The sequence below is a fragment of the Tauraco erythrolophus genome, chromosome 8 (genome assembly GCF_009769465.1).
Source record: "Tauraco erythrolophus isolate bTauEry1 chromosome 8, bTauEry1.pri, whole genome shotgun sequence".
Lineage (NCBI taxonomy): Eukaryota > Metazoa > Chordata > Aves > Musophagiformes > Musophagidae > Tauraco > Tauraco erythrolophus.
Genome location: NC_141472.1, coordinates 29,021,847 through 29,041,454, shown reverse-complemented (window position 1 = coordinate 29,041,454; position 19,608 = coordinate 29,021,847). Strand labels below are relative to the sequence as shown.

Genomic DNA, 19,608 nt, shown 5'->3' with positions numbered 1-19,608 from the left:
AGTGTGCAGTAACACAAAAAAAAGACTTCTTATTAGGAGACTAAACTGTATGGAGTACTTTTCTAGTTAGGAATGTAAGAGCATCAAATTTTGGCACAATAAGGTTGTTTGTATAAACATGATCACAGCTTAACAGGCAAAAGCAGAGTGTAAGACACTATTTAAGCATCTGCAGGAGAGATCCAGTCCTTCTGACCAATGCGTGTTGAAAACTCTGCAAAAAGGCTCTGACTACCTTATAGAAAAGCAAAACCTCAGCACAGGATTTGGAAAGGGATGGTTAAGCAATGCTAGCAGTAATGGCTGGGATTTATTTTCCCTAATTATAGACTCCAGAAAGCTAGGCTTCTAATCTAAGCTAGTCTAAGTTTGCTATTTGGTTGACGGGAAGAGAAATTCCCACCTCATCCTCCAGGATTCATCACACTTCTGTTCGAGCTGAATGGATCTCCTTGCAAGAAGGCATGTCAGAATTAGATAGGATAGGATAGGATAGGATAGGATAGGATAGGATAGGATAGGATAGGATAGGATAGGACAGAACAGTGCCAATTGGAAGGGACCTACAACAGTCATGTAGTCTAACTGCCAGCTAGTGTCCTCTCTGCAGCACCTGTGCAGACAGTTTAGGTCACATAGACTCCTTTCCAGTAGTCAAGCATGTCACCGGGCTGGTTATTAGCTCTCCGTGTACATGGTACTTACCATTCACATTCCGTTAGGAGAGAGGACATTAGTAATGAGTTGTTAATGAATCTCTGAACAATATAAGTCCTATGCTAATAAACATTCAGTGTATGACTTCGATGAAGATTTTTTCATGCTTAGCTCTGTTAATGTGTTCAATATGCTATTTGTCAAATAATGCCAGACAACTGTCCACAAATAATAGGCAAGGGAGACTTTTTTTTCCTTTTTTCCCCCTTCTTTTTAACAATTGTTGCACAATCTGTCTAGACCTGCTCAGATGAATAGATAGATGGTAAAGAAGTTTTGCTAAAATTGCTCAACTCAGTTCAGACAGCTTGGACTAGCACAGAAAGGCTTTTCAGATAATAAAATGGACTTTGTCTTTTTAAAATGAACAGATATGCAAAAGAGATCTGCATATTCATTGTAGAATCCTTGGAAAATGAGAAATGTTGTTGCCCTGAGCTACTATTTGCCTTGCAAGTTTCTAAGGTGCTTCAATATGTTTTATTTTCTTTGTTTAATACACTCAATATTTAAAGCATGTGGATTGTTTCCACTACAGATATCTCCATTAATAATATTAACCTCGTCAGCGCTCCAGGAAAGATCTCTGTATCCCTAAAGAGCATATGCTAAACATCCTGACATTTCCACTTGCAATGCTTAGTAGACAGTGCCTTAGGCAAGCGCTGGTGCATGAGCTGGATATAACTGAATACAATTCATATCAAATAAGCCAGGGGACAGAGCACAGAGAGCTCCTGTTTCCAAGAATTGTCACCTGTCAGGCTGCTTTGCTACAAAACACTGGTGGTGGGAATGAGACATAAAGGAGGAAACTTGCCCATGTTGGGAAAAAGATTACACTTTTCTAAGGATAGTAGCCTAACACTACATTGTTTGAATTGTCAGGATAATATAGTTGTGCATAACTGCAGGCTTTTGCCAGGTTCCACATAATTTCTAGATTTCATCATCTGTAATTTGTACATACCACCTGTAATTTAAGCACAAGGTCAAGCTTTTTCATCTCAAAACAAGAGACAGACGTTTATCAGCCTTAACAGAATAATCGAAGTGTTTCTTTCCTTGCATGTCAGTGTTCATTAAAACAAGTTTTCTACCAGCAACAGAACCAGTGAAACATGTTTTGGATTTATGTCTCTGCCCTCTAAATCCCACTCCCAGCTTACCCTGGCTCCCTCCCACAGCAGTTCCTCATGGGAGGGGAAGCACCTTGCTGCAGCTCCTCTGAACCTACGTGCATGATGACTGAAAAGCACGTGGTGACCGGACAACTGGCTGCTGCTGGACAGAGCTTAGAATTGCTGAGTTCTTGCTGCCTTTCCTTTGCTGCTGGACTACTTTGGTCTTCCTTTTCTCTCCAGCCTAGAGTTTTCATGAAAATTGAAACAAAGCTCTTTGCCTGCTCTTCCTTTGAAAACAGTTAGAGTAGAACACCGGAGTCAAAACTTACGGAGGTTACAAGGACAGGCACACAAGACGACCAGAGAAAATCAGCGCAAAAATGTATTTGATGGAAATATTTCAAACAATAACAAACAGTGCAGTCAGTCAGGGGCACTAATTTTAACTAATGTTTGTCTTGAATAGTGCCACATCCATAGAAAGGGTATGTTTCAAATGTAGACTAAAATCTAATCTTAAGAAGTTACTAAGGTCATAAAACCAAGCACAGTAACGTTAAGAAACATTATCCTTATCCTCTGATGACACAGTCAAAATGCCTGAGGGTCAGGACTGAGGCTGGTAGACCTGTTAGGTAGAAATTAAAAGCACATCTTGGTAAATAATTACAAGCAGTTTTGCAGTTAAATTGTCTTACTACATTATATAACCATTTACACAAGGAATTGGGAAGGAATTTTCGTGTTCTCCAGGACTTCTTGGCCTCTGACTTTCCACTGAAACATTTTAGCTCGAATTTTTGTACTAACTTTTGCACCATGCAAAGTTTAGGTCAGCTAGGCTGCTTCTTTCATGCACTGTTTCTCGAGAATTACAAGTTAAGTATCTGTTACACGTTGTCAGATGGGCTTTCGCTATATCCGTAGTCAGCGCCTTTGATTACCTATGATCATTTGCAACATTTGCAATGGTTAATCAATTAAGTCAGTGACTCTTTTCAGTTCAGTTTTGATCTCAGTGAATGAGCAAACAGCTGCTCTGTTCCCATTTCGATTCAACAAAAATGACTAGATATTGTTGACTTTGGAGGGAAGTCAGGCAGAAATTATTTGGCAGACTGGCTGGATATTTAGTGTTTCTTTCAAAACCTTCCCAATTAAAAAGCCCTCAAAAGGAGTAGACTATTCCAATGAAGAGAGAGAAGGGGGAAGGAGGTACACCTGCCAGAAACCGTCCTGAGTGTGGACTGTGCCTTATGGATTGATTCATACCCCATTTGTCACTCCTTCTTTAATGAAGCAATACCAGGTCAATTTTTCTTCCCCAGCAAGATATTGTACATTTGGAGCATAAGCTGACTTTGATGGTTGTGGACGAAAAATGCAAATGATGGCCTGGTAACATTTACATATTTCGGTGGAAAAGTAAGGAACTTTTTGCAGTGATATGACTATAAATACAAGGCAGACAAAACTGGGCACAACTTGCAAGTTGCACATGCATCATTTTCTGAAAAAAATTAGACCTTCTTCCAGGTCCACACACTTCATACACCCTTTATATGATAAGAAGCGGTGTTTGCTCTTCAGACGATCAGGCAGTCCCATAGGAGGAGCACAGCAAAAAAAAAGCCACTATACATGAGCAGCAAGACTACCACTGAGTGGACCTTGTTGGCTTCCTGCATCCCATCTCTAAAGACAATATTTCTACAGCGTCCTTTTGTGAGCTTCATTGCCCACTTGCTAAGGACCTCCAGTGCTAGTGGAGGCAGCTCCTTTCTCTAACTTTTCCTCTACACTGGGTTTCTTCTGCTGACCATGAAACCGTCTTGTTCTTCCTGATGCTATAAGCAGCAGACAGATCTATCCTGGAGATAGATCAGATTCTCCCTTCTCTGGAGAGGAGAAGGCTCTGGGGTGATCTTATTGCAGTCTTCCAGTACTTAAAGGGGGCCTGTAGGAAAGCTGGAGAGGTACTTTTGACAAGGGCATGTAGTGACAGGACAAGAGGCAATGGCTTTAAACTGAAAGAGGGGAGATTTATATTAGATATAAGGAAGAAATTTTTTACTCTGAGGGTGGTGAGGTACTGGAAGAGGTTGCCCAGAGAAGTTGTGGATGCCCCATCCCTGGAAGTGTTCAAGGCCAGGTTAGACGAGGCTTTGGGCAACCTGGTGTAGTGGAAGGTGTCCCTGCCCCTGGCAGAGGGGTTGGAACTAGATGATCTTTGAGGTCCCTTCCAACCCTAACCATTCTATGATTCTACGATTCTATCATCTGAATTTCTCTGTCAATTTTTTACTGTATGTATACATCAGTGTGAATACATGGGACACATTAAATATCTGTTACCAGATGGAACATGGGCCTCCAATAAGCTCTCTCTCAAGTACTGTGCTGTATGGGGTCTTTAAGGTTGCAATATTTATAGTACTACCAAGTGGGGATTTCCATTTTAATGCGCTTACTGGATGCACTTTGCTGAATTGTCATTAGAACTGGTGGTTGTTTTTCAGCCACCCTGAGCTAAGGAGCTAAAGTACTTTATGTATGTTCCTAATAAGTGCAAATAAATAAAATATTAAAAAAAAAAGAGTAGGTGGTTTGAACTAAAAAGGGGATTGAGTTTTTTTCCAGTTCTTTTTGAGAATAAACAGAAAAGTTTGATTTAATTAAAAAATATCTGTATTTACATTATGTAATCCTTTAAAACTCAGTTTTTCTCTTTTTTAATTTGTTAGTTAATTTTTTTATTTCAAAATATAGAATATCAGCTCAATTCTAGGAGTTCCTTATTATTTTTTACCTAAAATAAGTTCCCAAGTTTCATGAACATTTTCTCTTTCTCCTTCTTATCATTAAGGGATATCATATGATTATTTTTCGACATGCTGCCTTTTAGTGTATCTGTCCATCTCTGAATTTCCCTAAGACTCAAGTGCAATTCAACTTCCCAAAAGAAGGAAAAACTGTGTGAGTGAAGCCATTACTCCCTCAAACATTGGAAAACATGTTTTCTCTTATTTGCTTTATAACATTCTATAATGGTACAAAAATATTTTGCTGACACTGTATATCTGAATCCAATGTGAACTGTTAAAACTATGTGGCAACTCTAATCTAATTAAACCAATTTGATAATGCCCTTTGATCCTTGCTGTATTACAAAATGTGAAAAGTCTTGAACAGACCTTTATTTTAATTGAATGAGACTGGATTTTGTCTTCTCAATTAATGACTAAGTACTTGTTAGCTAGGAAAACAAGAGGATTTGGCCCAGTGCGTTTTAAATTTGTAGATACTTTTAATCTGCATGATTTACGTTACATTTGGAGCACAGTCCATCTACTTACTCAAAAGGTCATGCAGTTGTTGTTGTATGTCATCATTATTGTCCTTACAATAATTTAGTAAATAAATGGAATCCAAATTATTCTGTCTGTTGTCCAGATTGACAGATGAGAAACTGTACCTTAATTTTGAAATAATGGCCTTGATGTGTTTCATTATCTAATGGGAGATGGTGATGGCCTTTTCAGCAGAATGTGTCGAAATGATGGGTTCATGTTGATGACCCATTGGGATAAGAGATGCCAGCTCTGGCAAGGCACTGCACACTTACTGGTAAATATTAAAATAGTTAATGACTTTTTTTTTTAATCCAGAAAGGCTTCAGTACGATGCATCTGATATTGTAACACAGGCCAGAGAGCATCTTTAGCAATTAACATATTTTTAACATGAAGTTTTCAGTAGTTGGTTCAACTCATTTTTACATATGCAGCTGCAGTGAACCAGTTCTAACTATAGCTTGTAAATTAAATCGGTATGCTAAGGTTAATAGATTAATGATTTTCTCATGAATGCGATGTGTTGGCAAGGCACGAACATAAACCAAAGGGCAAGGAGGACATACCACAGTTGCATAAACAATGGCGATGTTAAGACTTCTTTAGTTCTTCCTTACTAATGTGTGTAAGAAAAGTCTTGCATCAGTGATGACAATAGGCAGACATTAAGACCTGCTTTTACAGTTGAGAGGAATGAAGACTGCAGAAGAACATACAAAGAACAAAAAGAGCTCCTGGGAAAGGAACATTTATAATAAATACATTTTTATATAGATAATATTAAAAAATAAAGAATTGCAGAAATTATATTAAAGGGCTTTAACAATTGCAAAAGCTTCCTGGTAGGCTCTGTATATTCCTCAATACTGACAGAAGTTTACAATGTTTTATTGAACCCGATCAAATACCTTGCTATCATCTTCAGTGAAATCAATCAGACCAGTGATGAGTGCTTTTGAAACCTCACCTAATTCTTTACATAAAAAGGCAGTATTCCTTTAAAATTACAACTTTTTTAAAATAAGGCAGAATTTGTACAGCATGTTGTGGTAGGCCAGTTGATACAACCCCAAAAATAGACAGTAATTTACTAGACTTGGTATTACTGAGTAAACTGTATTTCATTAATCTCCAGTTATACTTAAAGCCCTCTTTCAAATGTATGAGTTTATGAAAGAACAATCAATAGAGAGGCAATATCCTTCTCTGAATTACATTTATATCTGGCCTGAATCATGAACTGTATGTTATTCAGTTTGAATGTCTCCTTTGTTTACCAGAAGTCCACAGATAGATAGTACTAATATTTAAGACAAAAACGTTAAACATTTAATAGTTGAATTCTAAAGACACATTTCAGCCTACAGACTGCTTACACACCGCTTGCTGCAACAACACAGTCAATATTTGGGGTGGTTCTGCAAAGCATGTCCATGAATATACTAAGATAAGGTTGGGCTGTTCCTCACCTGGAAAAGTCCCACTAGCAGCAGTGCTTTTCATAAGGTGATTAGGTGAGCTGATTAAAGATGAAGTCTTACAGGGTGTTTCCTAGTCTGCAAGCCTAGGAAAGCCCTAAGAAGGAAATGACTACCCTAAGGATCTCAGCTCATCATTCACAGGGATTGAATGAATATCAAGCACTTCTTATACAATGAACAGGCTCATCAATGAACAAGAGAGAAAATGGGTTGCCCAAGAAAGCACTCAGAGACCTACTTGAGTGTAATTTAGCAGTCAAGACTTCATCTGAGTTTGTAACCGCAAGCAGGCAGCAGCAGAGCATCATGATAAGGGACAGCTTAAGTTGCTAAGAAGCACAAGCTTGTGGGTAGGAAAATCCTGAAAGGCAGGAGCAGTAGCAATGCTGCCTGACTGGTGTTGAGTGGCTTTGAAAATTGTGTTGTAAAAGCTGTTTATCACGTGTAGATATCTATGTACTCACTCAGCTGGCCTCACCTGCTCCAAAACTGCAGTATCACCCACAGCTGCAAGCAAATCATGACAAAACATGAGCTGTAATCTTGGGCTTTTCTTTCTATATTCAACACTACTTAGCAATGAGCACTAGTCCAGTTTTGGTTTGGAGCTTTATCTTAGGAAATGAGAGAGATACTGAGACGCTTGGGGTGAGTTCTAGGTAATTCCATCTGACTGCCGTTGTGGATTACACAGCAGAGATTTGGTAGTTCACACCAGTAGATTAGATCTATCCTGTAGGATGATTCCTATGCATTCACATCAAATGTGCCAAGTGGGAATCCCTTTGCAGGGACAGTTTTCCTTTCATGCCTTTCCCCTGTGTAAATCCATAACTAGTAAACATGTAGGTACTTAAATCGCTAACTACAGTGCTGACTGCAAACCACTAAGGGAAGGGTTCAAGTACCGGATTTTTTTTTTCTGGAAACTCCTTTAGCGAGGGAAAATGATGCCTGAAAAATTAAAAGGCTTGAACCTCTCTGCAAGTTTATCCCATGTGCCACTGACCGTAGCCACAGAAGCACATTAAAGCATTGTTTTCTGCAAGTAGCAGGATCTAAAATCTGTGCTTTCTGTGCTGGGTGGGAGAAGGTACTTTGGGAACAAATATGACCCTTCTCATCACCAGGTAAATTGAATGGCTTGTCAATTTGGATGTCTTAGCATGGTTACGCTCCTAAAGTAGCTCACTGATAAATCTTGCATCTTTATCAGTATTCTCGTAATACTGTGTTTTCCTTAAAGACCTGTCTCCTGGTGTCATAAAATCATGCCAAAATTTCAGTTTTCATCTACAAAGTGCATTTTGGTTTTAGTATTGTAGAGAAGAGCTGGAAATAAGACTTCAATGAAGCTCAGGTATGAAAGAAAGGGCAAATAAAAAAAAAATTGAAATTATTTTAAAGCCAATGTCATAATTTTTGAGCAGGAAGTGAATTATGGCTTTTAGTGATTCAGATTTGTAATTTAAAGAACAAAAGAAACCATTTACAACTGCCAGGAGAAGTGCATAGCAAAACAAGAAGAGTCCTGAACCTCAAACAAACATTTTCACTGCTGGACCTGTCTCCTTCAAACAAGTGCTCCTCAGCTGAAATGGAATGGGATCAGTTTAAACTAAAAAAATACAATCGAATTTAGTAAAAGTCAAGTTTTATTGGAAAATCACACTTGGAGAAGATGATTTAAGAAATTTAATGACAAATTTAGCAGGAAAAACTCACCACTGGCTACTTTAACATAAAAGCTAGTTCTACCGGATTTTCACCTTTGAAGCACAAAGCCAGAAATCTGTTTGCAGTATTTAAGTCAGGAATATTCCTGGAGCTTTCAGAGTCTGCTGCCTTCTCAGCATGATTTGATTGATGAGAATGAGACAGGTAGCAATTGTTGTTCTATGGCAAAATTCCTTATCTGTAAGTTTATGGGCAGAACTGGAATTTGATTAATTTCAGGTCATGGCATAAAGGCGTTTTCTTTCCCTTCAGTCTGGCTTTTAGAAACATGCTTTCCAACAACAGACAATTTGATTTGTATGTTCTATTCTTGATTTAGCCAAGTCATTCTGATGGCCAGAGACTTTATGAAAAACAAGTTTTCCCACAATCTTTTGATTTCTGCATATCATGGTAACCAATGGCACTAAATAACAACACCGCCTAAACACTTTCAGGATCAGATTGTAGCTATGGACAAGGGCCAGTATAATTTAGAGGAAGTTTTGCAAGGACAGTTTAGCAGCAAATAAACAAAGATGTCCTTGAAACAAAGGAAAACAATGAAAAGAGGTGCAATAGCAGTTAGTGAAACAAAGAGTTCTGAGTGCTCTGCACACAAAGAGTAGCATAAAGAAGGTACAAGAAAACCAAAGTCTACAGCCATTGCTCAGCTAAAAATTCCTCCAGTACCTTGGATATCTTTTCTGCCTCAAAAAGTGAAGATTCAGTCCTACAGTAATGCTATGTATTTCCCACATGGACTGAGCTGAAGTTAAAGTGAACATGCCAATATTCCTGGCCAAGCATGGATTCCCAGCTGGATAGTAGCTGTTGTCTCACCCCTACTTTGGGAAGATGGCCTCATTTGGTAAGCACCGTGCCTTGCATTTTCCTCAGTCATGTTTCGCGAAGGCTGATACTGCATGAATCTCAGATGAAACTGATACCTTCCTCCTCTGCCCAGCAATATTATGATATTGCCATGAATCACATAGCTATTTTTTGACTATGTGAAGTTTCAGGGACTGTGAGACAGGTATTGAGGGTCCCTCTCTCCCTTCCATCACCCTTGCTCTGAAAATGGTCTGGCAGCAGACTCTGGAAACTTCTGGTCGTTGGTGGTAGCTGCAGTGTTCTAGCAATCCGGATGATGTGGCAAGAGGCCAGTTGAGAGCACAGCAAGCACTTTCTGGGGTAAAAAGTCGAGACACAAAGGAAAAGTCAGACTCTTGTGCTTGCAGTAAAATGGGAACTATGGTGAGTGGAGTCACATCACGGTGTTAGTGGGTTGCTGAATGTCACAGCATCATTAGCTTCAGAGATCAGTGTCGACTACAGAGTAGCTCAAGATGGGTCCAGCATTCTTCTGAAAACTTAGAAAGTATAGTATGGAAATGAAAACTTTTCTGCAAAGTGATGATACTGTAATCCATTATAAAAAAAAAAAAAGTTTGGTAGCAAGTACTAAAGATAAGATACCTGCTTGTTATCTGAATCTGAGAAGCACCTGGGAATGACAGGAAAGAGCAGAGAGCTGCTTGCATAACTTTTTATAATTAAAGGGATAATGATTTGATCTGGAATTAATGTTTGGAAGCAAGCTGTGTGGCTAGGGAAGCACTTTAGAATTCACACCTTCAAGTATTTGATTGCTGTAGAGGAGCCTGCGTTTTTGGCATGCAGCGTATATTTGATGTATAAAGAAATACAGAACAGTTTGACCTTGAAGCGATTAATCTCTTCTGAGGCACATGGGTTTTGAATGGACGTGGATATAATTAGAGTTTTTAAATTACACAAGGCGTGCTCAATCTTTCCATCAGTGTATAGCTGGAAGAAAATGTGGGAAGGATCTCCGGGCAAGAGGAAAGGACTCCTAGTTCCCAAAAAAAGCATCTCCCATGTTTGGGAAGAGATATCTCCTTTAAATCTCAGCTCTCCTCTGTTTATTGCAATTTGATATAGGAGACTGGACATGAGTAAGGAGAAAGCTGCTGATGGTGTCCTATCCTTGTATCATCTATCACAGATTTAGCGAAAGGAGAGCCAGATATCAGCCATAGTGTCACTGTTGAATTTATAGAAGGACTTGGAATTAGCATTTTTACCTTTTCCAGAGAACTTTTCTATCCACTGTATTTACCAAATGGAAATTAAAAAAGATCTCACATAAAGCTATTTGCTTTATTTGGAAACCAGTATTTTTTAGAATTGAATAAATAGTACAATAATAAACAAAGGAAGGAGTGTCCTGTCATAAACCTACCATGAAAGAACTCCAGGAGTTCATCACCTTTTCAGACAGCCGCATAATTCGGGACTAAGTGGGTTGATATCAATGAAACAAAATAAGAAGCAGAAAACAAGATCAAAATTGTACCTTGACAAGCTACAGAGAAGATAGTGAAGAAATGCTTATCTATATGAATTTACTTTCACTTAAGGTCTATATCAGACAATAAGGAGGGGAAAAATCCTCACTATTTTTTTTAGGATTTTTTTTCCTCTCCCTTTTAAAAAACTTTGGCTATTCATCGGTTGTTTTGGATATTTTTAGTAAGTGCTGTAATTAAGAACAAAATGTAATTCAAATTCTAACTGCTCTTTCAGCAGCTTACAACTTTTCAGACCAATATCTTACTTTTTAAAAGGACATGGTCAGATGCTTCTCTTTTGCACTTAAATTGCAAAGTTATATTTTTTTATAAATGATAATCCAGTAAAGTACATAATTTGATTTATCAGCACTGAATTCAGACTTATTCTAAGTGACAGCTGTGTTTTATACTACAGGCATAGCGGACTTGCTTTGATTCCAAATGAAGGTTTAAAAGAAAGCAAATGCTAAGATTAAAAACAGGATGTTGCAGATAAATAAAGACTATTTGAAATCAATAAAGCCAGATTAATTCGCATCAAATCAAGATCCAGATCATACTCTGAAAAGCCATAAATGGGAAAATAAATAGGCACCAATGTTTTTTCCCCAAAACTGCCTTTCTGAGAGTAATCACAGTACCTGAATGCTCTTAATTTAATCATTCACTGGAGGATGTTACAGGTAAGTGCTCATAATAAACAGTAGGTGTTTCCCTGAGGGCCATGATAGTTTGCATAATGTGCTAGTTATTTATTTTCCAGTGTTACAGTGACAGAAAACTGGTACATTACAGCTAATTCTAATGACATGTTTCAAAATGTCTTTTGCTAACGAGAGATCTTGTTTAGGTTCTGAGTTTCAGAGGTTAAAATAATACGGCACCACCAGTACAGTCACTGCTGTTAGATATGATCCAATTCCTTTTTCTTTAATTAACTTTAGCATGTTTTAATCTATTTATAGAAGAAGAAATTGAGACCCCCACAGCTGGAACAGATGTGGCTGTTATTGGAGGTAAGTAGCAGACTGTACTAAGCAGCATCATTAGAATTAAAACAGCGGGTTGGTTGATGTCTTGCATTTTGCAAAACCCCTACTTCGCTGACAAGACAACAGGAGCGGCACAATTAGAGTTAATTAGGCCAGTGGGAAATCTGTTCCCAGAGGGGCTGTTGGCAAGATAACAAGATGAGATAATGAATATAAACTATATAGTGAGCCGTACCACTCCCATCCATTTCCTCATTTTAAGACAAAATACCTAAGAGTCAATCAGCAAAGTCAATCTGTGATATTCTTCATTATTCACTGGGCCAAGATTGTCATTTATTGCAAAACTGGTGTAGAACCTTTGAATTGAGCCATTCCAGCTCATACCAGCTGACCCGTTATTTTTACAGAATATACTACAATGCATTTCCTGGTGTTCCGTTAAAGCTCTCTCATGCATTTAAACTAAATACAGTTGTCAGAATAAATGAGCAAAGCTATGTTCACGGAGAGAACCTGTCTTTTTATTTTTATTGTGTTTGTTCATTTCCATGCTAACGCACTAATTTCAGTCATTCACAAGGGGGTAAACCAATCATTAGTGCAAATTGGTGAGGTTCTGCTATATTTCCCTCAGGTCCCATCTCCCGTAACTTTAATTTCAGCTTTCTATGAACAAGTAGCAGGTAAATTGATTTGTACTTAGTCCCTTAGGCTTATTAATATTGTGCTACATCCAAAGCCTATTAAAACCTCTTGTGTCAAGGGATACCAGTGAGGTCCTAAAAATTGATGAAGCCCCCACTGCAACTATGATATTATTGTAAACCTAAAGTTCTTTGTATAAGCAATTTCACTTCTGCTAGCAGTAACTTCCCTTTCCAGAACCAGGCACCATAAAATCTATGGGATAAAATTGCAGGCATATTTTTTAGGACAGAGTTATCATTTTTATTTACCCTGCTAATGTTCTGTCCAGTCCCCTGTTTTCATGCCAATAGGGTATCCCCACTCAGTTTACTGATGCAGAGAAATCTAAAGCTTTGAAAATACCCACTCCTGCCATATATCTTGAACACAGGGGACGGAAGAGAGATACTGTCTACATTGTCTCTGCAGAATAGTAGGCATTTCCAGGGAGCGATTCATCTGACCAAATATAGGAATTCAATTCTAGAAGAGGAATCACCCACACACATGCCATCCACTGACAGCAGAGGAATTGTAAAATCATAGAATCATAGGATACCAGGTTGGTAGGGACTTCAAGTATCACCTGGTCCAACCTTTCTCAGCAAAAGCATGGTATAGACGAGATGGCCCAGCATCCTGCCCAGCTGAATCTTAGAAGTGCCCAATGCTGGGGAAAGCCCAAGGGAATTAAGTCAGATGGTGACTCCTGAAATGTAAATGTCTACAGTGAGTCAGATTAATTCCTACCTATTGCATCCTCACAGCAGCTTCACACTCCACATATGGGATTTTCCTAGGAATGTCCTGTTCTCATGCTTTTTATTCTGTATTTCTTTAATGTTTGGTTTACTCCCGGAGTCATGTGAATACAGAATCAGCTCAGTATCATGTGTTTGTACAGAATCACAGCTAAAGAGTTTATAAGCATATCCCAGTTGCATTCAGAAAGTATTAAAAAAATAAAAATCGCACAAGTTGAATAAACTTTGAAATACTTCATTTATTTTCAGGATTCTTAAGTGAATAATTTCATCCAGAGGGAAGGGGTTACATCTTGTAGTATTTTAACAATGGACTTGTCAGGGGTGCCTCTTTTTTATGGACTTCTACCTTTCATGGTAGAAAAGTAAAATAAGGAAAGGGCTCTGGGAAGCAAGGACACACAGTGTTCTCTCCACAACCACCTCCAGAACTTGGATTTACTTTCCTTCACTAGGAGTGCTTCCACTCACCATTTAGTCCTATGCACATTTTGATAACCTACGGAATTTTTGTCCAGTCAAGACATTGCTAGTAATTAGCCTTAGTCCAGGAGACAGGAAATATCTACCCAGAATCCCTTCCTCCTCCCAGGTGTCGCTGCCACATTCATTACAATCAGGCTTTCTTAATTAGAACACAGCATGAAATGGCAGCTTGCAGATACAGAGCAGTAGTGCAGTCACACAGCTCCTGCTATTTGCTGAATGTCTCCTAAGAAATACTCAGTGCCCTGAACTCCTGAAATTGAGTGCACTCGTGGAGGCAGAGTCAAGTTGCCTCCAAGCTCCCCTGGGTGCATGTTACCAGAAGGACGAAATAAACTTATTAGTTTTCCTGTATATTCTCTTATTTCTCCTCAGTTTGTAATGAATGTTCAGCTTCAATGAATTCAACCAAACCAAGCCATTGATTTGAAAGAAAGCCAGTGAGACTTTGACCTGCATTCCTGCAGTATCTGTACCTCATCTTGTTTTTTGCACTGTCAGACTCTCTTCTGATTCTGGCCACTGCAACATGTGAACATCTTATGATACATGGACTTTTCTCTCTCAAGCAATTCAAGTTGTGACATCTGACTGTGAGATGCTACTCACATTTTCTTACTGACAATACATTTAACTGACGTCTTTCCTCTAGGTGTGATTGCTGCGGTGGTATTTGTCCTCATTTGCCTGCTGGTGGTGATGGTCCGGTACATGTACAGGCATAAGGGCACCTACCACACCAACGAGGCAAAAGGAACTGAGTTTGCTGAAAGCGCAGATGCTGCTTTGAAAAATGACCCCGCTCTCCAGGAAGCAGTGGATGAGAGCAAAAAGGAATATTTCATCTGAGAGGCAAGGATTTCCATGGAGACTTCCCCAAGGGAATCAATCAGAAATGCTACATCAACAGAAGTGCTAAGAGATGGATAATATGACGATACAGGCAGGCATCCTAATTGAAAAGTATTTCTTTACTTTTTTTGTCACTGGGTGGTTTCTTTTACTCTACCAGTGAAGAACTAAATGCCAGATACCTGTCTGTTGATTTTATTAGCAACACAGCTGGTCACAGTTGAAATCAATATCAGATAAGAAGAAACAAAATCTCAGTATGAGTGATACACCAAAACCAGATAAAGATAGCAAATGTCAAGCCTTGACATTTGATGAAAGTCGCAGATGCCAATGGAAAACGTCCTCTTAGAGTCAATGATGCATCCTATGCTGATATGATACAGAACTACCTGAAACTGAATTTCAAATGGTCACAGCACAAACATTAAACTAGATAAAGCTGATGTAGGTGGAACAAAAACAGCTTTGTAGCCCAGATATCTAGTCAATCCCCTTAAACGTGCAATTTTATTGGCACAGGAGTGTTTGTTTTATTCGTTTGGGGATTTAGATTGGGATTTTTTTTTTAATTTTTTGAATTTTATATATAAAAGTCAAAAACACCTCAAAGAAATAAAACTGTTTGAAAACATGGAAAATGTAAGAATGAAGGATTTGTTTTTAACTTGTTCTGCATGGCAGCTTGAGAACTGCAAAGTGTTGGAATTTACAATGTAGTATATAATAGTAGACTTACAAATATTATTCCAATTAGTTGGTAGGTTCCCTGCATGCACGCATAAATAGATAGATAGATATTAAAAGGTAAATCATCTTGGTTTGAACAGACCTTTTGAAACAATGGAGCTCAACTAGATTTTTTCATTTTTGCCTGAGTATTTATTTATTTATTTTGCTTTGGAAAATTCTCTTGAATACCTGCCAGTAGGATTTTGGATTTTTGCAGAGAGAGGAATTCAGTTCTGGTGCAGATACTGATAAAACTTTCACAAATGCAGCCATAAGACTGTCACTATAAAGAAGCCTGCTCATCTGCATCCCATTGGCTTGTATTAATGTCTCCCTCTGTATGGCCTCCGTATAGCGTTTACGTTGTGCTAGGTAAGAGAATGACACTGACCATCAATGATTCATTATAAATAAATAAATAAATTAGTCATGGTGGGTCACATGAAAAGATCTTATTCCTCGCGTAAGAATCAACGGTGATGAGTTTCCTTACCCCAGTAAGTTGGCTTCCTAATTGAAGCCCACTGTTAGCTCCAGAAACAGGATAACTGTTCTCTGCACCTGCTCATCCCCAGCTGTGATGATGCCCTAGACTACTGAAAATAGAGGGGGAGAAATACATGATAACAAATAAGACACTGATGAGCTCTGCTCAACTTGATATGTTTTTTCCTGTGTTTTGATCTATATATGTGTGTACATATATATGAAGTCATCTGCAACTGTATTTTCAAGACATTGTTGCTGATCACTTGTGCTCACTTCTTGGCGCCAAAACTTGGAAGGCTCCTGGACTCCAGTATTTATTATTGGCATTGGTCACAAAAATGCTGTAAGAGAAGACAGGTCTGAACAAGAAAAGACTCTGAGGACTCAAGTGAAGAAATGGGATATTTTTGTCTTTCCAATCACAGTCTCAGTCTTATCTCAATACCTGATGGAGATGGACTCGCAATTATTCTCAGAATCTCAATAGCTTTGATTTTGAATCTTAAATCCCCGCAAGCCTACATTTTAACCAAAGAATATAAAAATCATGCCAGATTTACTAAATGCTTAATAATTTTTGTAATATAACATTGTAAAATCACATTGTATTCTGTGACTGATGCAGTACAAAATGTACAAAACCCAGCACTAGCACAGCTCAATCATTTTGATACGCACCTGACTGTTTCCTTCTAGGATACATTGCTATTTTAATCTTTTTACTATTTTTTATTTGAAAATTGAATCTGGTTTTATTTTTCTAGGAAACGTGTTGGAAAAATTCACTAATCTTAGCTGTAAGACTGAGTTTGTAAAACTGAAGACCCCTGACCCTCTAGTTCAATAAAAATGTAAATACTTCCTCAGAGGAGAGGATAACTGGGGTGACTTGAGCTCTGCTGCATCTCCCGCACAAGATGTAGGAACACCAAAAGCTTTCCTCCAGTGCTAATAGGAACTGTAGAGGACTACCAGCCTTTTGTCCTCCTTCATATACTCAGAACCATATAATATAAGTTTGGTTGTTAAAGAAAATTGACTTCAGAGGAAGGTGTGAGGGACAGGGGAATAAATTCCTGCCTCTCTCCTCAGTCATGAAATTCTGTTTTTTGCAACTTGAGACTGCTTATTATAATTAGGCAACTGTGTCATACCTGATACGCAGGAGAATTTGAATTAATGTCTCTTTTGGGGTGTGCGTGAGTTTTTTAATTATGAGGTGGACTGAGACAGACTAAATGTCCACATTGGAACTATAGAGGCCAGATTTTCTGGTGGTACAACATGAGTTCAGTGGAGCTTAGCCAATTCTTACCAGTTCAGTCAACACCAGATTTCATGTCATTGCTTCCCCTAAATCTGAACTGAATACAAGTACTGGTCTTTTTCTATATCCCTTCTTAGTAGCTAATTAAATCTCTTTATCCCATTTTCCCTATTCATATAGGCTGACAAGTGGCCCAAGCGTGCAGCAACAGCTTCCCTGTTGGTAATGAGCAGCTTCAAATACTTGCAGAGCAGTGACTGGCAAGAGCTATGGTTTCAGCTAGTGTATTTTTTTACAGTGTTTTTTTGGGGTCCAGGGCTTTGTGTGCTTGGAAATGATTCAAGCACGCTGAATAGAGAGAGAAGAGATGGTTTGTGGAGATTTTCTGTTTATTTGCTTTTTTTCAGGACTAATTTTGGTTTTTAATGAAGAAAGCTCATGTTATCTGATGACTGGCAGACTGTAACTGCCTGATCCTGCTATTTTTCACTCATACAATAGCTCTACTATCTTGAGTCATTCAATTTAGTTGTAAAAAGACTGCATTATAAACTTCCTATAACTTTTAGGACTAATTAGTAAAACATCCTCTGCAAGCAACATGCTGTGCTAAAACAAACATTACGTACAATGTTAAGATGTCTCAGTTGCCAGCCATAGCTTTTCATCACTGATGATTAAATGATTTTTACAATTTGCTTCCTGAATAGGAGAATTAAGGAAACAGGTTCTTTTTCCTCCACATGCTTTTATCCCACGTCCCTCCTGTGCTGTGGCCTGTTGTCCTGCAACTCTCCGATGCCTCATCTCGCCAACCATAACTGCTATTCTTGTCCGCAGCCCTCCAGACACCCAGCTGGATCTTCACTGACATTGGTCATTTACTTGTGTATTTATTTATTTATTTTTATCAGTGAAAGTATTCTGTCCCTCTCTGGCAGCCAAGAACTAATTTTCACAAAGGTTTTACACTTTGGACTTCCAATCCTGTGTCAAATTTGATCAACCCTGACCAACCTGACCTGAGACTGATTTACAGAGCGATCACGTATGCCACATTTTCACAGAAATCAGGTCTAAAAAAAGTACCACAAGCTCTCTAGTTAGTTAAATTTAGTGCTATAAATCTCTGGTGTTCACTAAACGAAGGAGCAGAATGATGATCCCTCAAGAAACTCAGTTTTGTCCTGATGCCTTAGTGCTTTGTGAAAGCTTGTTGAATCTCACTTTGCACAGAAAGCCACTGGCCCATGTTTAGAAGTATAAGTCATTTTTGGTGATGTACAGGAAAGCCGTGCATCAAAATGACCAATATTTGCTGGAGTTGGAGGAGAGAGGATAAATATGATCTTGTAAGAATAAGGAATACAAGACATTTTTTCAGAACACATGGAAATGACAAGAGTTAAACATAGTATTTCTGATTATATTGGTGAACTTTAAGAATGGGTCCATGGAGCTTTCATATTCTCTCTCTGGAAAAAAATCATTGGTTGCAAAAGGAAATTAATCTCCTTTTAAACCATCTTTTCTTCACAGGCTTTGGAAACAGGCTTCACAGATTCAACATTCTATCATTCTGCCTTAAACATCTGGAACTCAATTTCTTCTAATTTTTGGAGGATGCCTGTACAGTCCTCCCCTGCGCAAAAGCGACTGCTTGCCAGTGTCAGCCCCTGTAACAGCCTTACAGCTCAGCAGAGTAATTCTGCCCAAAACCAGTCAATCCCAAATGTGTATCTGGCTGCTCATTATTAGACCTGGTATGCGTTTTTTTCTGGGGCTTGACCTCTATCATTCCAGGTTTTCCTGAGGTCCAATATGCCATTAATGCACATTAATGCTGTCCCAAGGAATATTTAATCAGCCATTAGTCAAGATAACTACTTTTATTTTTTTGCTTTTAGAACAACAGGACCAAATCACTTTGGGGGACTATTAAATATAGTACCATAGGATCCTGCAGACCATCAACATCTATTTTTCTCTTAAATCAAACCTAGGGATCACTGGGGAAACGCCAGGACAGGAAAACAAAAAGGACTGTTTCCTTTCAGCAAAGAAGGCAGACAAGGTGCTGAAACATTTATAGCTGCAGAATAAATAGGATAGCACCACCAGCTACAGCCTGCAAGGATTCCTTGCAGAATACAGGAAACACTGAGACAAGATGTAAATCAGTAAAAAGATACAGAGGGAGAGAAGGTAATTAGATACCAATAGAGATGGAGAGCAGTTTTTCATCAAACATAGATATTACTGTTTGGAGAAATCAAAGTGTATTTGCTGAAGGTAAATGCTGACAACAAATTTCTTTGAATTATATGAGGTGTTTGAATTTCATGCATGTGCCAGTCCTATCAAAAAATGTTGGTAAATACATACCAAAAGAGTACTCACATTAAATGTATTAAGAGCTGTTCATTGCATTTTCTAAGATCACTCAGTTCTTCACATAAGAAAGCCTTGTGTGTTTAGAAAATGCAGAAGCTTCACAGCAGTAGTTGATATAAGACAGAAAACTAAAGAGCCCCTGAATAAACAATGAACACACATCTGATGTC

General features: G+C 38.4%; 1 protein-coding gene across 2 annotated transcripts in view; it reads left to right on the top strand.

Moving 5' to 3' along the window:
* GYPC (glycophorin C (Gerbich blood group)) overlaps window positions 1-19,215 on the top strand; it is a 35,108-nt gene extending 15,893 nt beyond the window's left edge. Inside the window, exons 1-4 of one of the 2 annotated variants that reach the window (XM_086616182.1) lie at window positions 4,611-5,483; window positions 8,905-8,908; window positions 11,741-11,788; window positions 14,357-19,215. In XM_086616182.1, coding sequence (XP_086472308.1) covers window positions 5,358-5,483; window positions 8,905-8,908; window positions 11,741-11,788; window positions 14,357-14,553 — 375 coding nt within the window. In that variant the 5' untranslated portion in view covers window positions 4,611-5,357 and the 3' untranslated portion in view covers window positions 14,554-19,215. Of the gene's footprint in view, window positions 1-4,610; window positions 5,484-8,904; window positions 8,909-11,737; window positions 11,789-14,356 lie in introns of those variants that run through there. The other variant, XM_009990214.2, reaches the window with a different exon arrangement.
* Window positions 19,216-19,608: the final 393 nt, after the last annotated feature.